Source organism: Taudactylus pleione, unplaced genomic scaffold (genome assembly GCF_031769625.1).
Source record: "Taudactylus pleione unplaced genomic scaffold, aTauple2 ptg000265l, whole genome shotgun sequence".
NCBI classification, from domain to species: Eukaryota; Metazoa; Chordata; class Amphibia; order Anura; family Myobatrachidae; genus Taudactylus; species Taudactylus pleione.
In genome coordinates this window covers 670,598-693,936 of record NW_028284667.1, presented here as the reverse complement: position 1 = coordinate 693,936, position 23,339 = coordinate 670,598, and the positions used below count along the sequence as shown (strand labels likewise).

Below are 23,339 nucleotides of genomic sequence, written 5' to 3'. Positions count from 1 at the left end.
TGATGCCGTTTTTTGAGATTCGAACATATCCAAATAAATCCGAGTAAAACCGAACCGCTCATCTCTACTTCATATACAGATTCAGTCGCACACAGATATACAAGTTTTTGGGCCAAAAAGACGCTCTGCATAGGCCGAGGTGCAAGGGACCCGGTGACTCACTCGCACTAGATTTCTTCCGCCGCATGGTTTATTGAGTCTAGGTGTATGAGGACACATTTGTATGCTGAAATTTTAAGTTCTGCTGACTTCTCTCAGCAGAAGAAATGCTGGTTACAAAAGTGCAGAAGGTCAGCACCTCAGGAAGGTGTATGGGTTCAGTTAATTGCTATTATGACTGGAATTCTACATTAGCCAGACATATGCTACCACTGAATACATCGGTTGCTGATACCAGACATATTGTTTAAGTGCACATTTGGTACTACATAGCTGTATGTGAGATGTGATCATGACTTTATCAGTACATGTAAATATAGACAGCATACTTTGCTTCCTCTAATTCCTCTGTCCTTTGAATAGCGTCCGTTTCGTATTTGTTTCTCCACAGAGCCACCTCAGCATTGCACTTGGACAGACACCTCTGGAGTTCAGCTTTAGCTTCTTGCTCCTCATCAAATTGTTCACGGAGGAGCTCACAGTCATGTCTGGAAGACTGCAGAGCATGAGCCAGTGCGTTTTTCGCCTGTGGAAAAAAATCAGTAGCTAATTGTACATGAGGTTCCAGTAAAAGGAAGCATGACTTAGACTACCTTCCATTCTGGTGTCTTCCACATGGACATTCTCATTCTTTACAGCCGCATCATACATAATATATATACTGTATAATTAAGTAGTACTGTCCAAATAACTCGTAGCAGGTTAGTAGTACCGTCCAAAATAACCCATGGTAGCATAGTGCAATTAACCTGCCATGTTTATGTTATATGAAAATAAATACTATTCTACATATATTACTTTTGTTTCTTCATCATGTTGTCTTCTCAGTTCCTCAATTTGCTGAGTAAATGAAGATTTCCCCCGGGATAGTTGGCTTATTAAAGATTCCTTCTCTTCAAGAAGTCTGGCAAATTCTCCTGTTTTGTACATTTCCAAAAAAAAGAGTTACTCATTAAGTTTCTATAACAATATTCTAAAAAATATTCATATATAAAAACTTAAGGCTCGTCCTTTACAGTGGTACATTCAGCAAGGCCATGGCACCTTAGTCTGGGCAGTGAGAAGAGGCCTGGCTGCATAGGTACCACTGTTTCAGGGGACATACATACTGTTAATACTTTACTAGGCAGAAGGTGTAAGTGAATATGCCCTTAAATTGTAATTATGCACTCCACATACTTATACTACTATGAGGTCATCAAAATAGAGTGGAAACGTCTGGAAATTAATGTTATTGATGTTATTAATACTGTAGGAACTAAAACAGGTGCAATTACATGATTGTAGCCAATTTTAAAAATGTTGTCAAGAAATCTAGAACCAAAACCAAAACACGTCAATGCATTAGTACCAAAACCAAAACTTGGGGGTCTGCACACATCTCTAGTAAATACATAATTGGTAAAAGTTGAAAGTCTCAGAAAAGGAAAAGGAAATAGACAAATGAACATCACATTATTTTTAAAATCCTGCCCTTCTACTTAACTTGTATAGTAAATTCAGCTTTGCATAAAGTGACTATAAATTCTTTGTGCTTTAGATTATGGGCTGATTCTAAATCAGACACATCTCTGTGCACAGACACAAATGGTGAGTTTATGCATGCAGCGCATTCGCAGAAGCAAATTTACACATTTTTGCTTATCTCCGTCCTATCCTGAGTCATACAGAACTTGGCCAGATCTGTTCTTGAATTTGGTCAATCTGGGACGGGCACTGGGCAGAAACAATGTGAGCACACAGAACTGCCCTGACTTGTAGGAGTACCATGAAGTACCATGGGTGTGTATAGAAAGCTTTTCTGCAATTCTGAGTGATGCATAAGGGGAAGGGAAGCCTGTTTTTAACAGATATGTTTCACCTAGTATGGGGCTGTTACAAGTGGCGACATTAATGATGGCGGCGGTTGGCACGAGTGCCCACTTACAGATGCAGTTATTCAGCAGATAGGTCCAACTCCGATTCAGCCCCATAGTTGTAAGCAGAAGGCACTTTGTGATTATGTCTGTGACGTATGACATTATCACCGAACAGCAGCCAATATGTACAGTACTATGTAATTCCTTTCTGGATGTCAGAACTCTCTCTAATGGTCCAGAATAGCTCATCCCATACTCTTACTTGCATCTAAACATACACATAGACTATACAGATATTTTCATAGGTTTTTTTTAATAATCTTGTTATCTTTATTTTCTATAGTAATAATAATTATTACAAATTATGCAATGATTAGATTAGTGTACAGGACAAAAGCATCTTTATTACAGCACTCTCACCATTTTCAGTCTGAAGTCTTCCTTTGTTAGTGGTGAGGTCAATCACTTGACGGGTCATCTCGTCCACTTTGGCCTTTGCTTCATTAAGCTGGTCTTCATATGTGCGGCACAGTTTCTCCGATATGGCCTGTAACAAAATCATAAAGGCTTATAGTCAAATGGACCATATTTCCTATAAAACCTTTGTAAGTCACTGTTCTAAACAAAATATATTTGTTTTTGTAAATAGAGATGTAATAAAGACTGATTACATATTTGCACCTAATTATAGAAGTCAAATGTAGTTGTAATAAGCTGTGTTTCATTTAAATAAGAGGCAATTGATAAAATGTTAAAATCCAGCTATTAATATCGTTTTCCAGTTACTATCACCACCAGACGTGTATTGGGGAATTCAATTAGGAGCGAATACATTAGCCCGGCCAAATCTGCGTGGCAGCTGCCGCGCTTTACAACAGCGGGATCTTGCTCAAAAGTGTTCGCTACCCCATAGGGTAGCGAGCACTTTTGAGCGAATCAGGCATTTGGCTGACCGGGCGAAGGGTACGATACGGGCTGCCTTTGCCGGCATTTAAACACCGTTGCAATGGCAATTGGCACCTTCCCCTTCCAATTGAATTCCCCGTGTAGTGCTCATGCTCACTGAAGTGGAGGATTCATGTTAAAGGGTATTTCTGCATTTAGTGTACCATTAAATACAGCAGGCAGACACAAACAGGGGGCTATGCCGTGTTCAAACCCCTCCCCCCAAAAAAGTGGTAATACAATAGGTCTATACAAAATTCAAATAAAATTTGATTAAATAAATGACTCCACATTATTGGGAGTTTTTTTCTTGAATTATCCATGAAGATGGTAACAAACACCCCCACCAAAATCCAAAGTAAGAGCCCCAAAACCAACTCATTTTTAGGTCACCGGAGAAATAACTAATTGACCAGGCTGGGTCACAGCATTTTGGTAAAGTGTCAATTAGTAGTAACATTTTTAAATGATTTCATTTCAGGATTTATATTTGTAAGTTTTATTATTGATTTCTCAATAAAGCCATAAAACAAAAATAACAAATATGACAGAGTGACATCATGCAGTTGCTCCTAAATGTAAATTACCTTAGATTTGGCCAACTGTTCTATATTGGATGCCAGATCATCTGCCTCCAACTTGAGCTCACTCTTTTCCTTCTCTAGTTTCTGTTTCACCCTTTGGAGATTGTCAATCTGCTCCCCAAGCTCTGACACGCTGTCTGCATGCTTCTTCCTCAGGGCTGCGGCAGTGGCCTCATGATGTAAAGTGGCTTCTTCCAGATCTCTGCGCATCTTCAGGTACTCTGCTTCCCGTTTCTTGTTCATTTCCAGCTGGGCAGATGTTGCTCCCCCGGCCTCTTCCAGCCTCTCACTTAACTCTTCTAACTCTCTTGAGAGATCTGACCTCTGTTTCTCTACCTTGGCTCGGGCCGCTCGTTCTGCTTCCAGTTCCTCTTCTAACTCTTCTATACGAGCCTGAAAGGTAATATAAGCAACATTATAGATAAGAAATAATAAAAAAAAAATAGGTGCTTATACCTGGAAAATGTTTTAAAATAAATAAGTTTGCACTAATTATTTTCATGTTTTCTACATCTCAGACTACAGACATTTGTTTCTAAAAGTCTTCTGATACCTTAATCTGCTCCATTTATGTATTTATGTAAAACAAGATTGCATCAACTACATTCTTTCCTTTCATTACCTATGATGTATATGTATATTGACTAAATATCATATATCTGCATAGCACTGGGAGTCAGGTGTGAGATATAAGGAAAGTATATTGACTAGTTAATCTTTTGCATACAATTCAAACCGCAAACACAGCATATGAATAATATAGGAATAAAAATGGAAACAATAACTCTTCACAGACCAGTTTATTTGTGTGGGAATTTTATTACAATACATTACAGTCCCCTTTAGTGTAATGCTGCTTACTTGAAGCTCCTTTATTTTTTTCTGGAGCTGAATGATAATGGATTGTTCATCTTCCAATTTGGATGTCAACTGATTGATTTCAAATTCCTTCCTGTTCAATTGAGAAAATAAAACCTATAGTCAGCAACAGTTTTACCACTTGCAGCAATAACAAAGGACCTCACTCAGACCTGTTCGCAAGCGGCCGCTGGCTCGTACGCGGCCGTTAAGTGACCGCGCATGCACGCGCTTCATTCTGCACGTGCGCGAACTACTCAGAGCGATCTGAATCCTCTCGCTCGCCAAGCAAAGACAGCCCATTGTAATGAGTGACAGGAGAGGCCGTTTGTGGGTGGTAACAGGGGCAGGACTCTAATAACGGGGGAGTGGAGGTGCGAACGCAGGAGTGCCTGGGTGTTTCAACGCCGTTTCAGAGGCCTGCATAATTAACAGCCAGCGTCATAGTACACGTCACATGCCTGGTTTTTACACTGAAGTCCTCACAGTGCTTGCGGTAGGGTTAGGCAACCACAAGCGCTGCGATCGCTTTCGATTGTCCTCGATGTACCAATGTTTTAAAACACTTCCAGGAGTTGACGTGCGCTAGTGGCCGTCTCTACATAAGCTAATGGGTGTCTATAGACACAGAGTGATCACTCGCCAATACAAAGTAGGCGTGCGTATGCCTTTCCGAGCAAGTGCCTGCCATGCCGTCACTTAGCCGAATTTGCATACGCTGGGGGCGAGCGGTCGCATCTAGCGAGCGGGTCTGAATCAGGTCCAAAGTACATAAACTGAAATTGCAAAAGTGTAATGGTTAATAGTAGAACTAATATGATTATTGCACAGGTGGACTACAAGTGTCAGCGGGCCGTTTATGCCCGGGCATGCTGGCACTTGTAGCTCTCCAAGTGCTATCATGCACTGGCAGCCTTGCTGGGGCCAGTAGTTCACCTCTGAAAAAAACATTATTAATTCTACTATTAACCATTACTTCAGTATCTAAAGTAGCAGGGGTATGGAGAAGAGCCTTAGCGCTTTTGGCACATTTTGTTAACCGGCCCCCTAAGGAAAACAGCCCTGGTGCAACTGGCCTAAGGCTGGTGGACTCATGGTGAGGGGACTGTCACACTGCGGTTCTCCCCTTTATGGTTCCACTAGCCCAGACTGGTAAAGCCTGGTGCTGGTAATGGAAAAATTAGAGGGACCCCACACACTTTTTCCCAATACCAGCCTAGGCACAAGCCCTGGTTATGCTTAGAGGTGTGGAATCCTATGCTTTTTAATTCTTTAAATAAATAGCGTGTTTCCAGCAAATATGCTGGAAACATACTAGAATGCCAGTGAGTGTACCTTCTTAATCTTCCACACATCACTGAATGGTTGTCAAATTAGCCAGAAAGTTACAATTTATTACATTTGTGAGTCTACACTCAAGCTCACCAAAAATTGCTTGCAGACTCTGGTGAAGTTAATCTTGCAATTTATTACATATCCCCCATTGTTTTAAACTTCAAAGAGTGGATGGAGCTTGTGCATTTTCAGATTACCACATTTCTTAAGAGTCTTTTTAGTTAGTGAAATGAGGTTTGCATGTGCTCTAAGGTGATTGCAATCAACTGCTGGTCAATACTTTCAATAGGAATACTTTTGCACCATCTTGGTGCATTAACTGTGGGAAAATGCATTAGAAATCACATGACATGTAAATGTGTTACACTTGGAAATTAAAGCCATAATGGCTTTTTATACTTATCACCTGACCAAGAAATGCATGATGTTTGATTGAGTAAGAGGAGCCATAGAAGCTGTAACTAAATGGTGCTCAAAAAGCAATGGTAGGCAGGACTTTAGTTTGAAGTGATATTTTCACTGAATTCATGTGCACAATTTTATCCTGGGCCTCAAGCTTCCAAAATATAGCTCAAAGCACCTGTGTGAACAAACATCCAAAAGTGTCATTTGGGCATTCACCTATATATGCGGATGGTGAACAAACACGTACATTTGACTTACAGTATGTGCTAGGTCCTGTTTTTTCCTTTAACCATTGAATTTGTTTTCATATGCAAGTTTTATCCTGGAATAAGAACCTTACTTCTTTAGTTTCTCATCCAACTGCTGCTTATCATTCTCTGCATCCATTAGACTTTCTTGTGTCAGCTTCAGATCCCCTTCCAGTTTGCGTTTTGCCCTTTCAAGATCCATCCTGACCTTCTTTTCTTGTTCTAGAGAGCCCTCAAGCTGACAAACAAGGAGACCGACTTAATGACTTTTTAATTGCATGTGGTATTGTAATAAAACCACACAGTTAATCACAAGTATTTTGAAATTCATACATCATCCACTTGCTGTTCCAGTTTTGTTTTCAGTTTGGTCAGAGTGTTGACTTTGTCTTCTTCTGCCTGAAGGTCATCCAGAGTCTGCTGATGTGCCTCCTGTAAAGCTTTTTTCTCTCTTGTTAACTTAGTAATTGTTTCATCAAGAGCTGCCATTTCTTCAGTCAAGTTTTTGACCTGAAGGTAAGTTGAGGAGTTAAGTTTATTAGCTACATGACTATGTGGATGCACAAACATATACCTATATATGTACAGTATATACAGTATACTGAATATAAACAATAAAATATATCAGAGAGGCAAATTAAACAAATATCTAAACTGAATGTAACAAACTTCATTTCATTATACACAAAATTTAGCATGCATTTAGGCTATTATTAAAACATTATGGGCCTGATTCAGAGCCACTCGTAAGCGGCAGTTCGTTCGCTCCGAGCGATGTTTGGCCAACTGCGCATGCGTACGGATCGTTATACGCATGCGCTAACCAGTCAGTGCGTCCGAAATTCATGTGCTCGCAAAATAGCGAATGCCTGCTATTTTGAGTGACAGAAAGAGGCGTATGTGGGTGGTAACAGGGGAATGTGCTTGAAAATGGGGAGTGGAAATCAGAACGCAGGCGTGCCTAAAGGTCAAAACGGGCGTTTTATGGGTGTGCATATTTAAAACAGCAGCGTCATTGACCACGTCACTGGTTATTTTATAGTCAGAACTGCTCGCAAAATTGTGGTAGCAAACACCAACCCCAAGAATAGCGAGCAGTTCATACCCATGTCGATGTACTCGATTAATCTAATAAATAGCGGACATGACGTAGGATGCGAGCGGCCAGGGGGCGTATCTTTCCAAAAAACGAACGCAAGTTTTGTTCGCTCGTTCAGACATAGAGGCATGAACAGACCGCAAACAGCGAACGGTTCATTTGAATAGCCGCCCCTTGTTTTAGAACGAACGACCGCAAATGGCGAGTGGCTCTGAATGAGGGCCTATGTTCCATATGGAATGTAGATTTATTTCTCTCTTAAAACATTAAGATTTAACTGCTACTGTATGTAGAGCAGGTGGTTCTTTCTGTGACTGTGTAGAGCAGGTGGTTCATTCTGTGATTATGTAGGACAGGTGGACCTTTCCGTGACTATGTAGAGCAGGTGGACCTTTCCATGACTGTGTAGAGCAGGTGGTCCATTCTGTGGTTATGTAGAGCATGTGGACATTTCTGCGACTGTGTAGAGCAGGTGGCCTATTCTGTGACTATGTAGAGCAGGTGGAACATTATGTGACTGTGTACAGCTGGTGGACTATTCTGTGACTATGTAGAGCAGGTGGACCAATCTGTGACTATGTAGAGCAGGTAGACCTTTCTGTGATTATGTAGAGCAGGTAGACCTTTCTGTGATTATGTAAAGCAGATGGACCTTTATGTGACTATGTAGAGCATCTAGACCTTTCTGAGATTATGTAGAGCAGGTAGACCTTTCTGTGACTATGTATAGCAGATGGACCATTCTGTGACTATGTATAGCAGATGGACCATTCTGTCACCATGTAGAGCTGATGGACCATTCTGTGACAATGAAGAGCAGGTAGTCCTTTCTGAGACTATGTAGAGCAAGTGGACCTTTCTGTGACTATGTAGAGCAAGTGATCCTTTTCAGTGACAGACACTAATCAGAGCATGGCCATAATTTCCTATCCACTGGTCTCACTTTAGTAGATCTAATCAGAGTTAGAACAGATCATAATGTTGTCTTATGCTTCACTGAAACTGGAATGTGCAGCCCCATCCTCCTCCTTGTAGGACTGAAGAACAATGGTGAGGCCCATGGAAATTATAATGTTGCCAACACTACTGGCCTACTGACAGAATTTTCTGCTGTATCGTAAACAAGATCCCCATTGTTGGAATTAGAATACAATAGAGTGTACCTTATTTTCAGTTGCATGCTTTTCTTTTTCTGCTTTTGCTAATGTAATCTCCAGATCATCAATGTCCTTCTTAAGTTCAGAGCACTCGTCCTCAAGTTTTCTTTTCTTAGAAGTCAGCTCTGAGTTCATTTCTTCCTCATCCTCTATGCGCTCTGTGAGATCTTTAATTTTAGATTCCATTTGGATCTTGGATTTAATTAATAAGTCACAACGTTCCTCTGCATCAGCCAGGGTGTCTTGCTCCTGTGAAAGTTTACAAACTCTGTTTAAGCATTTTTCTACTAGTCACGGTATATAATTTTTTCACATAGTGTGATCTTTTACAATTTGCTCTACTTGGTTCTATGGTATCAAGTATACTTTTATGTCACAATTTGATTGTATATTTATACCTGTATTTTCAAATGTATATGGTAAATTTAGGCATGTTGAGTGACACATACATTCAGGTTTTATTAGTTTCATGGTAAACACATGCAGTGTTAAAAGATACAATAATATTCCACCTGTCTATAACTAGTTCCTGACAGGAAAAATATATATATTCCCTGCCAGTAATTATAGAAAGGGAGAAAGTTATTGTATTGTGCAACAATCCATGAAGATTTTATATATATATATATATATATATATATATATATATATATATATATATGCCTTTTTATTAGGAAGGGTTTACACTGGAATCCTACCAACTTTGGTGGCTGGTGATGCCGTGCCTATTTGCCTATTGTGCAGAGATGTTATATACAGGTTGCAGATGTCCTGCGTGAGTCCCCTCCTTCTGCTGACTCTCATGAGCTAAGGTGCCTTCTGAGACGCCCACACTTCAAGTGACAGTGTGGACGACAGGACAAGATCGTGAGGTCCCCTGGTATGAACACTTGCACCTTATTTTTGGTTTTAAAAGGACTATTGGTCTAGTGAATTTTTGCACAAAGCACGGTGCACTTGAATATTATTGTTTGCAGTTTTTTGCACAAGCACGGTGCACTTCATATATATTTGCTGCTATATTCTATTTATATATTTGATTTTTTTGTTTTTGCACAAAGCACTTTATTGCAGTAAGTGTGACACATATGCACATTCTGATACAGCAGAGTGAGCTGCTGGATGTAGATTACATCACATGTGGGTGATGGTATTCATATTTGAATAAGATTCTTTTTATTAATACACATTTTTATTTATTTTTTACAAATTACCCACGTCTCCCCCTTTTTTTGATTGCTGCTATATGGGAATTGTCCTGATAAAGAGATAAAGAGGGGAATTCAATTAGAGGCGAAAAGCCATATTCGCCTGTTTTTTTGTGAAAAATTCGCCTAAAAAAAAATTCGCCAAATTCAATTCCAGGACAATTTCGCCTAAGTGGAAACAATTCTCCAAAAATGATTCTCCAATCAATAGCTGGTGAAAAGAAATGCAAAATCTTTATTTTGGGGTGCAAACGTGGGGAAACAACTCAGACCCCTTGGGACAGCCCCCCAAAGGACAAATACGCAAAAAAAACAGAAACTAAAACCTAAGAACACCCCAAAAAAGACATATCATTTTTGGGGTGTAAATTTTAAAAGTGGGGGGATAAACATTAAAAGTAGCGAAAAAGACTTCTTGGGGGTCCACAAGTATGGGTCAGGTGTTTTTGGGATTGCAGGTGCATGCAGCAGGTGGATTTTTCACGTTTTTTAAAAGTTTCAGAGGCGAATTTATCCCGTGCTCGTCCCCGCTTTTCGCCTAATTCAATTGCAAAACAGGCGAATACGGAACAGGTGAAAAGTATTGAAAGAATTGGGGAAATCAGTCCGTACCCCAGAAAAAGATGCACTAACATAGGGAATCAGTATAGATGTGTACTAATAGCCCTAATAAAGCTATTTTGTGTACTTAAGTTGTGTAAATTGCTTGCTATTAGCGTTTTTGTAAAAGTGGTGAAGAATGGCATAAAGCTGTAGTTTTTGGTGAAAATAAGAATTCCTGTCAAATTTGGGGTGCTTGAAAATGGGTGCAAGCATGTTTTTATGTCTCTAAAGTGAACTTTTAAAAAACGTGAAAAATCCACCTGCTGCATGCACCTGCAATCCCAAAAACACCTGACCCATACTTGTGGACCCCCAAGAAGTCTTTTTCACTACTTTTAATGATTATCCCCCCACTTTTAAAATTGACACCCCAAAAATTATATGTCTTTTTTGGGGTGTTCTTAGGTTTTAGTTTCTGTTTTTTTTGCGTATTTGTCCTTTGGGGGGCTGTCCCAATGGGTCTGAGTTGTTTCCCCACGTTTGCACCCCAAAATAAAGATTTTGCATTTCTTTTCACCAGCTATTGATTGGAGAATCATTTTTGGAGAATCGTTTCCACTTAGGCGAAATTGTCCTGGAATTGAATTTGGCGAATTTTTTTTTAGGCAAATTTTTCACAAAAAAACAGGCGAATATGGCTTTTCGCCTCTAGTTGAATTCCCCTCAAAGTTTTTAACCACAATACAGTGTTTTATTGGATTCCATACACTAGAGGGCGCCAAAATCTCACAAATATATATATATATATATATATATATATAAATATATATATATAAAAGGTATTTCCTAAGGAGCTGTTTGAGCCCCGAAGAGAGCAAATAGGCGACACTCCAAGTATGAAATACTTGTATTAAATCACAAACATATGACACAAACAGTGTCAACGTTTCAAGGTCTCAGCGGACCTTTTTATCAGGACTTGTGTATGCTTTTTATACACAAGTCCTGAGGAAGAGTTCAGCTGAGACCTTGAAACGCTGACACTGTTTGTGTCATATGTTTGTGATTTAATAGAAGTTTTTCTTCATACTTGGAGTGCTGCCTATTTGATCTCTTCGGGGCTCAAACAGCTCCTTAGGAAATACCTTGTATGTATTCCAACTTCAGGAAGGCACCCATACATCTAGTTGCTACATACTCCTAGTGCCAATCTAAAATAAAAAAAAAATTATATATATATATATATATATATATATATATATATAGCCAGTGGGCACTACCTCCATGAGAGAGATCAGGCGGCACTCCAGTGGTCTTGTATAAGTGCAATGGTTTATTGTCTATATGCACGTTTCAAGACAGAGACGGTCTTTTCATCAGGGTGTACAATAGTGAAATACAAGAAACAACTTACCTAAATAGGTGTAGTGTTCATTAGGGTGCAAGTGTGGAGGCCGCTGGAGTGCCGCCTGATCCTTCTCAAGGAGGGAGTACTTGCTGGCTATCACTATCTTAAAGGAAGGCATTTGTTCATATCCAAGAGTCCCAATCTACATAATATATATATTTTTATATATATAGATATGTGCATGGACACCTGGCACTCACACTACAGTCATAATGCATCGGTGCCCTTACTCCTGATTGATCCTATTTACAATTCAGTATATTTCAGTAATTATAAAATATTGAGATGGAGCAATGCTAACATATTTTTTGCTGGCTATGGTTCGGTATACGTTCAGGAAGCCGGCTGTCGCAATGCCGACAGACGGCTTCCCAACTACTTAATCCCGGCGAGGGTAAAATGACAGGCGTCTAAATCTAGACGCCTGTCAATTTACTGACGTCGGGAGACCGGCGCCCGGCATAATGATCAAAGTAATGCCGGGCGCGGACAGCCGCGGAGTGGGGGGAGGGTTGGTTAGGGGCTCCCGGGGGGATGTTAGGGTTAGGCACCCCCCCCGGGACTTAGGTTTAGGCGGCAGGGAAGGGGGGGTTAGGTTTAGGCACTTAGTGGGGGGATCATGGTTAGGCACTGGGGGGGGGAGGTTATGGTTAGGCACCCTAAAGGAGGGTCAGGGTTAGGGGGTAGAATTAGAATAGTTTATACTTACCTTTAGGACCATCGGGATTTCCTACTCTGTCGGGCTGCCGATGCCTGGATTTGAAACGCCGGCCATGAGGCCGGCGGTAAATCATACCGAATGCCTATGGTTCATGTGTGTTATTTGCCACACATTATGGAATGCTTAAACAAGCAATGATTATAGAAAGAATAGGTTTCTGCAAAAATAGGGCATGAATGACTGAATCATTTGCCATCCACATTACTTTTTAATCCAGATTTACCCTCAAAAAATTATCTGGTCTTTACTGACCTTACACTTATACTGCATGAGTAGAACACAAACTATAGTTTGTATACAGTACACTGGAACTGATTTAGCATTGGATGCATTTTATGTAAAAACAGACTTAAAATGTGCGTAAAAGTATAAAGATGTGTCTCCTGCTGCAAGGGTAGCATATTTACTAGTTTTATACCAGGAGATGTGGCCTGACAATATTAGCAGTAAATGCTAAGCTACTGTAGAGTACCCAATTTCTGCCCAATATAGTACTTTAGTACATACTTTATATTCACTAAAGAGCGGGGTTTTCAGAAATAGAGTTGTTGCCCATAGCAACCAATCAGATTCTATTGATCATTTAACTAGCACCTTCTAGAAGATAATAGCTAGAAGGATAGCAATAATGGTTGCTATTGGCAACAACTGTAAAAAAAAAACCCAGCACTTGAATATACCCCTCTGTGTCTGGACATTGTTATTAATAAATACTAAAGTAACATTTACCATATAAAATGCATCGTAAGTGGCTGCCAATCATCATCATCATCATCAGTTTGCATTTTATATTGCACCTGCAAGATATACACCTCTTGATAGCTGCATATGAGCCTTTGTGTATTTGTGGCATTTGCATAAATGCCCTTATTGTACTTTGCATACTTGCAAGATTCCACCCTCCCACATTCCACCTCTCTAAGGGGTCTATGTACTAAGCCTTGGAGAGAGACAAAATGGATGGAGATAAAGTACCAACCAATCAGTTCCTAACTAACTTTACAGGCTGTGTTTGAAAAATGACAGGTGGTGCAGATTGGTTGGTACTTTATCTCCGTCCACTTTATCTCTCTCCAAGGCTAAGTAAGTGTAAAAGGAGTCATAAGTGTAAAATGTGACAGAATCTATGCAGGGATGGAAGCATAACCCTTTTTTGTGCTCATGCACAGTTTGAATACGTGTATTTTACCACAAAAAAGATCCTCTACATCAGCCTCGCTGTGTGTAGGATCTAGGTTTTCTTACCGCTTGTAACTGAAGAGTCAGATCATTTTTCTCTTGCACCAAGGTGACTTGCTTTTCCTCAAGTTCCTTCCTTCTAGCTTCTGATTTTTCCAGTGCTTCTTTGAGCTTCAGGAACTCATCCTTCATGTTTGCCATTTCTTTCTCAGTCTCTGCAGACTTTAACAAAGGCTTAATCTTGAAGTAAAGCTTCATCCAAGGCCAATTTTTGACAGCCATAAAAGCACGAATATTCCACTGGATAACCAACAGTGCATCCCTAACAAAGAGCACAGCAAAAGACAAACAGGGTTATTTGTGTACACTATCAGGAATGCTAATATGCACATTTAATTTATTGTATATTGAAAGCCATTACAGACACATGAACTGAGATATGTGCACAGCAACAATGGCTCACCACAGATTGAATGGGAAATAACATTTTGCACATTTCCTAGGTACATCTAACTGATATTAATGTTAACTTTGGCTCCTAGTGAATTATTAAAGGGCATTCTTATGAATATTGGTTCAGCCAATTAAATGGTGGCTTTCTCTATGTGTAGAAGACAATGACTCTTATATGTGCTTGAGGTACAAGCATTTTGGGATTATCTGTGCTTGGGAATGTCAGTTATACCTCTTTCACATCACGTCGCAAAGGCTGGGTCGCATCCAGGATTTGTACACGTGTCCATTCCGGGTGCAACCCGGCTGAGACCCCTTTCAGACTGGCATCACTGCTGACCCGGTGCTTGGAGATAAGATCATCTCTAAGCGGCAGCTCTTCCTATGCTGTGAGCGGGACCCGGGTCGCCTCGACCCTGGTTACCCATTCACTCTGCACCGCCGGGTTGAACTTGTGTTCATCCCTTCTCATTACCCGTGTTCAGATGCCTGGTTGCTCGAACCGGGTTATTTCAACTGGGCTTTTTCACACTGCACAGTAACCCGGGTTGCTGCGTGTTCATGTGCAATAACCCGGGTTATTTGCTGGCAGTGTGAAAGGGGCATTTAGTTTACAATATATATATTTAATGGTTTAAGCAATTTGTGTGGCTAAACAGTAAAAGCAGCACCAGCATGTGCAAGAGCTGATTACATGGCCATCCAATGATTTGATTATTTATTTTGTTCCATTTGTGCTGTTTGCCACCTGTTACTAAAGAAGGCAATGTATCAGTGATGATCACATATGATTGGGAAATGCATAGCTGGGTTTCTGTGCTTTTATTTACCTTCTTTCCAAAATCTTTTGGAATTCAATTCTCATTAGTTTTCCCCGGGCTCTTGCTTGGATTAGTGTGAGAATCTTAGATAACCTTTCATCTCGCATTTCTTCCAGATGTCCTAAGAGACCAGCCTTGAAAAACACCTAGTACATACACGAGCACTTTATAACATGGGAAATAATTCTTCTGCTATTATTATTAGCATTTATTTATAAGGTGCCACAAATTTCTGCTGCGCAGTACAGAGCAAAGATACAAATGGGGTAAAAAACAAAGTAACAAAATGACATATATAGATAAATACATGTGTAGCCATAGTTACAGTATATACATATTGGCTGAGCTAGTGAGCTTAATGGAAGGGACGCTACTGAAGTGTTTCCTGATGACATGTAGACAGCACTGCAACTAGCACAGACATTGTTCAACAGAATAAGAAAAGTTATGTGAAAAAATCAGAGCCTTCACCATTGTGTAAATAACCCTTTAAGAGCATTATTGGTTATTACTAGATTTCCGTTACTATCTTGTGCGTTATAAATGTATGAATATGAATAATTTTATGTACTTTGCCTGTGTAGAATTTGTGTTACGTCATCTAAATGTAATCCAATCCAGTTGAGGCGCCGGGCACTCTTCCCTCTCACTATTATTGTAACATACTGTATTATAATGCATTGCTCCATCATTCCAGGCCTGGAGTAGGACTTTGATCAGGGCTAAGATACACAGGTAGCTGCACAGAACTGTGCGAGAGCAGAACTAAGGAGGGCCTGGCTAGCTGGGACTAAACCAGCCAGAGAACACTCCCTTAGGGACAAAATGCTACGAGTAGAGTCATTGGACCATATTCAACTAGAGACAAAAAGAGGAGATATGGTAAGAACTTACCTTTGTTATCTCCCTTTCTACGAGGTCCTTAGGGTCCACAGGTGACCTTGGGGTATAGGTGGATGACGTAGGCATCGGGCACCATGCAGTTAATTTATTTCCCCCAGGATGCACTGGTCTCCCTCCATACCCCGCCTACCAGCCAGGGCATTACTCAGTTTAGTAGCAAGCCAGAGGCCGGAGGAGAGTACTGTGAGAGAGAGAAGGAAGTCTGGAACTTAGAAGAATCACATTCTCGCTAGGAAGGAGACAGAGACTGCAGACCAGACAAAACCATAGCTACCGTACAGGGCGTAAGGGCGGGTGCCCTGTGGACCCTAAGGACCTCATAGAAAGGGAGATAACAAAGTTAAGTTCTTACCATATCTCCTCTTTTCTACTTCAGGTTCCTTAGGGTCCACAGGTGACCTTGGGGATGTCCCAAAGCAGTTCCCCTTATGGGTGGGTACGCTCCTGTACAGAAAGGAGGACCTGCCACCCAAAGGAAGCATCCTGAGAGGCGAAGGTATCAAATTAATAATACCACACAAAGGTCTGGAATGAAGACCAGGTGGCCGCCTTACAAAGCTGTACAGCCGAGGCACCCCGCCGAGCTGCTCACGAAGGGCCCACAGACCTCGTAGAATGAGCAGATACAGAAGGCGGAGCTGGAAGGCCCTCCCTAGAGTGGACCTCCGAAATAGTCAGACAAAGCCATCGTGCCAAAGTCTGCTTCGTGGCAGACCAACCCTTTTCATGGAACCCAAAAAGAACAAAGAGTCTGACTTTCTGTATGACAGAGAATGGTCCACATGAATTCTGAGGGCTCGCACCACATCCAAAGAGGCCTCACCTGCTGAAAGACCCAGCCCAAGAAAAGCCGGAACCACAATTTCGTCATTAATGTGGAAAGTTGTCACCACCTTAGGAAGGAAACCAGGGCGAATACGAAGTACTGTACTGTCCTGGTGGAAGACCAAATATGGAGAGCAACACGAAAGGGCCCCCAAATCTGACACTTGTCTAGCCGAAGCAATAGCCAGAAGGAAGACTGTCTTAAACGTAAGCCATTTCAAATCCACTGATTCCAGTGGTTCAAAAGGCGGGCCCTGCAAGACCCGAAGGACAACCGCCAAATCCCAAGGCTCCACCGGAGGCACAAAGGGTGGCTGAATTCGCAGCACACCTTGTAAAAAGGTGCGCACATCCTGCAGAGTCGCAATCCATCTCTGAAACCACACAGACAGGACCGAGACCTGCACTTTCAGTGAAGCCAGGTGGAGTCCTAGGTCCAGGCCTGCCTGGAGGAAAGCCAGTATCCTGGAAATCCTAAATGTCCGAGGATCATACCCTTTAGGGGTGCACCACTGAAAGTAGGAGTGCCACACTCTGTGGTAAATCCTGGCAGAGGCTGGCTTCCCTGCACTCATCAAGGTGTTAACCACCGCACCAGAGAAGCCATTTGACCTTAAGAGGGATGCCTCAAGAGCCATGCCGTCAAAGCCAAGCGACCCAGATCCGGGTGAAGGCAGGGACCCTGTGACAACAAGTCCCAATGTTGAGGTAACAACCAGTCGGAGTGTCACTAGTGATGTCAGTGGGGCCGGCTTCAGACAGTAGGCGTTCCCATGGGAACGCCTCCGTCTGGCAGGCACGCCGACCAAAGGGGGCGTGCCTGCCAGACGTAGGCGTTCCCATGGGAACGCCTCCGTCTGGCAGGCGCGCCGACCAAAGGGGGCGTGCTGTCAATCAACATCGACAGCACGCCCCCTTTGGTGCGAGACCCGGAGCGATGGAAAGCCCGTCGCTCGCCAGGTCTCGCGCATGTGCACGTCGGAGCTCCTTCTGTCGTGCGCATGCGCAGTGGGGAACATCAACCCGCTTGCGAGCGTACTGCCGCTTGCGAGCGGGTCTGAATGACCCCCAAAACCCCATGCCCCGCTGGGGCTCTGGTACTGGGACAATCACTCCTGCCTTGCGCAGGGAATATACCACCTCCTGTATCAGTAAGGCTTTGTCCTTGTCGGAGACATCCGAGTGGAGGAAATGGTGAGGGGGTCGGCTGCGAAACGAGAGTGCATAACCCCGAGAGACCACTTCTCTTACCCAGGCATCTGGGTAAACTGAAGAAGTCGGCTTCCCACTGTGGGGTCCCCCAAAGGGAGGCCCATCCCGTCATGCTGTGGACTTGTCGTCCGGTTTAGAGGCTGGACGCCTTCTACTCCAAGCTTGCTTTTTGGGTCTGCCAATCTTCCGGGCAGCCATCTGCTTGGGAAATTACTGGCTTTTAAGCCTAGTCTGCACTCTGTAGGGCCGAAAGGAAGGAGTTCGGGAACCAGAGGGGACCGAGGCTGATAGCAGACGAGCCGACTTGGCCACTGTTAAAGTGTCCATGATCTTGTCTAGATCTGGGCCAAACAATACTTTCCCGTTGTAGGGTACAACTTCCAGTCCCATCTTAGAGTCTGCATCCGCCCTCCAGGAACGGAGCCATAAGGACCTGCGCACTGTGACAGCCGCGGCTGACACTCTGGTGGATAACAAACTGACATCCAGAGCTGCCTCATTCATATAGGTAGCCAAGTCACATATCTTGCTCACCAAGGACAGCTGGTCCTCTGAAGCATCAGGAGACAGGGACCCCTCCAACAGATCTGCCCAGGATTCCACGGCCCTAGCTACCCAAAAGGTAGCCATAGATGGTCTGGCCACTGCTCCTGACAAGGAGTAAATGGACTTTGCAGTTTTCCACCTTCCGGTCAGTTGAGTCCTTTAAGGACGCAATGGAAGGCATAGGTAAGGTCGCACTTCTGACTAAGCGTGTTACATGGGAGTCCACTACAGGAGGTGAAACCCATTTCTTAAAGTACTCCTCTGGAAAGGGGTATGCACTGACCAGACGCTTTTGCGGCTGGAACCGCCTCGCCAGAGCCTTCCACGCCTCCTCCAGATGATCCACTAGCTGATCTGACAGAGGGAAAATGGCTGTAGAACTTTAACCCTCTTAAACAAGGGGTGTTTAGATTTAACAGCCGGAGAAGTATCTTCCTCCTTAATGACCAATACCTCCTTTACTGCTCGGACCAGGCCCGGAATGTAAACACTGGACTTGTGCTGCTCATCCCTTGGGGATAGTTCCGAGTCAGACTCTGGAAGTACCCCATCGTCCTCGGACAACCTGTCATCCTGATCCACATACGGATGGCGAGGAGAAACAGAAGGCCTTTTTGGAAGCACCCTAGGGGTCCTAGATAGTGATTCAGGGTCAGAGCCTGCAGACAGGTTGACCTGAGACCCTTGTGGTACATTAACCACATGCGGTGCCAACTCAATCTGTGGCATAGGAGCCAGAACCAGCAGTTGCTGTGAAGACCCCACTTGGGGGAGCATAGGGGGCACAGCCATGTTAACCATAAGAGTCTGCAGTGCCTGAGCAAAGCTCGCCCACGGGGGTTCTTGCACAGTCCCAAGGACCGAAGAGGGACCTGGAGGGACATAACACCTGCCACATAAACCCTCATGCAGAACATCAGTCTTCCCAATGCCAGCAGCACAACGCACACAAGACTGCAAGGCGGAGATAGACACCCGAGTATTATCCTCAACGCTGGACATGGTAAAAGGATATAGAGGTGTGTAAATAGGGGTATACACAAAAACTGTTTGTGACCTAACCAGACTTGGACAGCAAGTCAGAGGTTAAACGGAAAAGCAGTGTACAGCAATATTTTTAGTAGAAAGTAAAGCAGACACATTCAGATGCTAGCAAACAGTCACAAACAATGCAGGAGAAAAAACTCTGCGCTGCCTGGCACTTTAAATCAACCTTAAAGTCACTGAAGACTGAAAGGCTTAAAAGTGTTGTGAATCAACTTCAAAACCAAAGGGGGTTAATGAAGGCTGCAACTACATACCAGATCCAGGAATCAAAGTATGTAGGGGGACACAGGACACCAGCTACTCACCGCTGCCTGGGAGTCAGAAAATGGCCCCCAAACACTTGCTAGTGGGGGGTACCTGTAGGAGGAGTCCACTTCAGCATGGCCTGAAAGGGCAAAGGCGCTCTGAGTGGGGGGGAGGGGCCGGCTGCTGTGCAGGCGTGCCATCTCCCCCGGCCAGGCTGAGAACCGCCGGGGATGCCGGGCCCTCCATCCTCCAGAGCCCGGTGGTTATTTGGATGCCGGGGTATGGGGGGCCGAGTGCCTAGTGGACGCCGGGGTATGGGGGGCCGAGTGGACGACGGGTATGGGGGGCCGAGTGCCACTGCTGACCGGTGCCGGGCGTCCCCTACCCGGCGCTAACAGGCTCCCCTGCTGTGGTTTCCGTCCAGGGATACCGTGCAGTATCCTTACCTTACCTCCCGCCCCCTGCCGCTGCAGGGACATGCCGCTCCTGCCGAGACTCATGGCTCTGTGCCGGGACGCGGCTCCGGCGGGGGTGTAGGAGCGGTGGTCCTGACTTTCACTGTACTGTCAGGGCCGTCCGCTCAATCCCGCTGACTCCACTCAGCCGAACTCTTTCAAAACCTCAGGGGCTCTTCTGATAGCCCCCCTGCGATACCCGGTGCTCCCCAACCTCTCTGGCCGGGGCACCACACTAAACTGAGTAATGCCCTGGCTGGAAGGCGGAGTATGGAGGGGGACCAGTGCATCCTGGGGGGAAGAAATTAACTGCATGGTGCCCGATGCCTACGTCATCCACCTATACCCCACGGTCACCTGTGGATCCTAAGGAACCTGAAGTAGAAAAGCCTTTTTCGACAGTTTTTTTGCAAAAATTTAGCCTAAAAACTTTTCACCTAATTTAATTCCAGGACAATTTCACCTAAGTGGAAACTCGATGCATTGAATTCACCCAAAAAGATTCCCCAATCAATAGCAGGTGAAAAGAAGTGCAAAATCTTTATTTTGGGTTGCAAACGTGGGGAAATGACTCAGAACCCTTGGGACAGCCCCCCAAATGACAAACCTGCAAAAAAACCAATAACAAAAACCACCCCAAAATAGACATGTCATTTTTGGTGTGAAAATGTAAAAAGTGGAGGGACAAGCATAAAAACTAGCGATATAGGCTTCTTGGGGGGCTGCAAGGATGGGTCAGGTGTTTTGGGGATTGCAGGTGCGTGCCGCAGGTGGATTCTTCACGTTTTTAAAAAGTTCACTTTAGAGACATAAAAACATGCTAGTACCCATTTTCAGGTACCCCAAATTTGACTGGACTTCTTATTTTCACCAAAAAATACAGCTTAATGCTATTCTTCACCACTTTTACAAAGACGCTAATAGCAAGCAATTTACACAACTTAAGTACGCAAAATTGTTTTATTAGGGCTATTAGTACACATCTATATTGATTCCCTATGTTAGTGCATCTTTTTCCGACTTTTCGCCTCTAATTGAATACCCTTCATTACCTGCAGTCAAAACCAGGAGGTACAAGAAAATAATAGAGATGTTAAGTTGATGTGTACTTGCCACTTGTACACAGTTAAAATAGTCATTTTGAGAACTGAACTATTGCTCATGAGAATGTAGCATATCATGTCAGATAATAGTGTAATCAATGAAGCACTGTATTTGCATTGGTGTATTTGATGAGTAATACTACATCATTTATTTTCTTACCATATGTTAAGAAAATCCATAATGAGTTTCCTGATGTCACTAATATTAACATGAATACGAAATAAATATGATCTGACAAAACATCTGACCCTATGATTAACATTTGCACTAGAAAACATAAATTGCTTTGAGAATGATCATAAACAATTTTGTTATCCAATATATGCAGTATATATATATATATATATATATATATATATATATATATGTATAAACATACTATATATATATATATATATATATATATATATATATATGAATAAATAAACTGGCTGATCGAATAGTTAACAGCTGAAATGTTAATCACCTTTGTATGCCCAAATCGATACTGAGTAATATCAATGTCCAACGTCCCCAAGAGTTTCTCAGATGCTTTTCTGCTGTCTACAAACTTGTCCTCGGGGATAGCGCTGGGATTCAGAATGCGGTATCTGCCGAAACCAATCAGGATAGTAGACATATGTATCAAACATGATGGAGGGATATTAATTTTCCATCCATGGTCAGTTATGTTTATAAGTATATAACAACCAAAGTGTTGATGTGAAGGTCATTTCTTAGTGCTGCTAACCTAATAGTGATATTTTAAGCTAATGAATGTAAAGTTACTTTGTTAATTGGTATTACCCTCTTGTTCAAACTGGAGATTTTTATATGCCATATAATTGTATTTTGTTACATTGTATTGGATTGTTCTTGTGATCAAAGAAGTCTCTCCCACAAATGTTATCAGCTAATCAGATAACAAAGGTAAATTCATATGCTTTATTACCTTTGTTTGAAGTCAGCATACAGAACCCTATTTGGAAATCCTTTGCGGCAAATACGAATTCCCTCTAAGACGCCATTGCAACGGAGCTGATGAAGAACCAAGAAAGGATCCATTGCACCTGAAAGCCAAAATAACCATACAGTATATCCACCAGCATAAAACATTAAGCAGTCTTTGTAAGATTAACATATCCTAAAGTAATAAACACCTACAGTCAGGTCCATAAATATTTGGACATTGACAGAATTTTCATATTTTGGCCTCTATTCACCACCACAATGGTTTTGAAATGAAACAAACAAGATGTGCTTTAACTGCAGACTTTCAGATTTAATTTGAGGGTAATTACATCCAAATCGGGTGAACGGTGTAGGAATTACAACAGTTTCAATATGTGCCTCCCACTTTTTAAGGGGCCAAAAGTAATGGGACTATCAACTCAAAAGCTATTTCATGGACAGGTGTGGGCTATTCCCTCATTATTTCATTATCAATTAAGCAGGTAAAAGGTCTGGAGTTGATTCTAGGTGTGACATTTGCATTTGGAATCAGTTGCTGCCAACTCTCAATATGAGATCCAAAGAGCTGTTACTATCAGTGAAGCAAGCCATCATTAGGCTGAAAAATCAAAACAAACCCATCAGAGAGATAGCAAAAACATTAGGTGTGGCCAAATCAACTGTTTGGAACATTCTTAAAAAGAAAGAACGCACCGGAGAGCTCAGCAACACCAAAAGACCCGGAAGACCATGGAAAACAACTGTGGTGGATGACAAAAGAATTATTTCTCTGGTGAAGAAAAACCCCTTCACAACAGTTGGCCAAATCAAGAACACTCTCCAGGAGGTAGATGTATATGTGTCAAAGTCAACAATCAAGAGAAGACTTCACAAGAGTGAATATAGAGGGTTCACCACAAGATGCAAACCATTGGTGAGCCACAAAAACAGGAAGACCAGATTAGAGTTTGCCAAACAACATCTAAAAAGCCATTACAGTTCTGGAACAACATCCTATGGACAGATGAGACAAAGATCAACTTGTACCAGAGTGATGGGAAGAGAGGAGAAGGAAAGGAACTGCTCATG

At 42.6% G+C, this 23,339-nt stretch overlaps 1 protein-coding gene across 2 annotated transcripts in view; it reads right to left on the bottom strand.

Annotated features, from left to right (window-relative positions):
- MYH15 (myosin heavy chain 15) overlaps positions 1–23,339 on the bottom strand; it is a 69,722-nt gene that overhangs the window by 11,513 nt on the left and 34,870 nt on the right. For both annotated transcript variants that reach the window (XM_088481107.1, XM_088481108.1), the window contains exons 21-32: positions 22,252–22,369; positions 21,787–21,910; positions 14,992–15,128; positions 13,775–14,030; positions 8,656–8,898; positions 6,727–6,903; positions 6,486–6,631; positions 4,409–4,499; positions 3,551–3,940; positions 2,439–2,565; positions 958–1,076; positions 489–685 (exon numbers count right to left, since the gene is read on the bottom strand). In XM_088481107.1, coding sequence (XP_088337233.1) covers positions 489–685; positions 958–1,076; positions 2,439–2,565; positions 3,551–3,940; positions 4,409–4,499; positions 6,486–6,631; positions 6,727–6,903; positions 8,656–8,898; positions 13,775–14,030; positions 14,992–15,128; positions 21,787–21,910; positions 22,252–22,369 — 2,125 coding nt within the window. The remainder of the gene's footprint in view (positions 1–488; positions 686–957; positions 1,077–2,438; positions 2,566–3,550; positions 3,941–4,408; positions 4,500–6,485; positions 6,632–6,726; positions 6,904–8,655; positions 8,899–13,774; positions 14,031–14,991; positions 15,129–21,786; positions 21,911–22,251; positions 22,370–23,339) is intronic.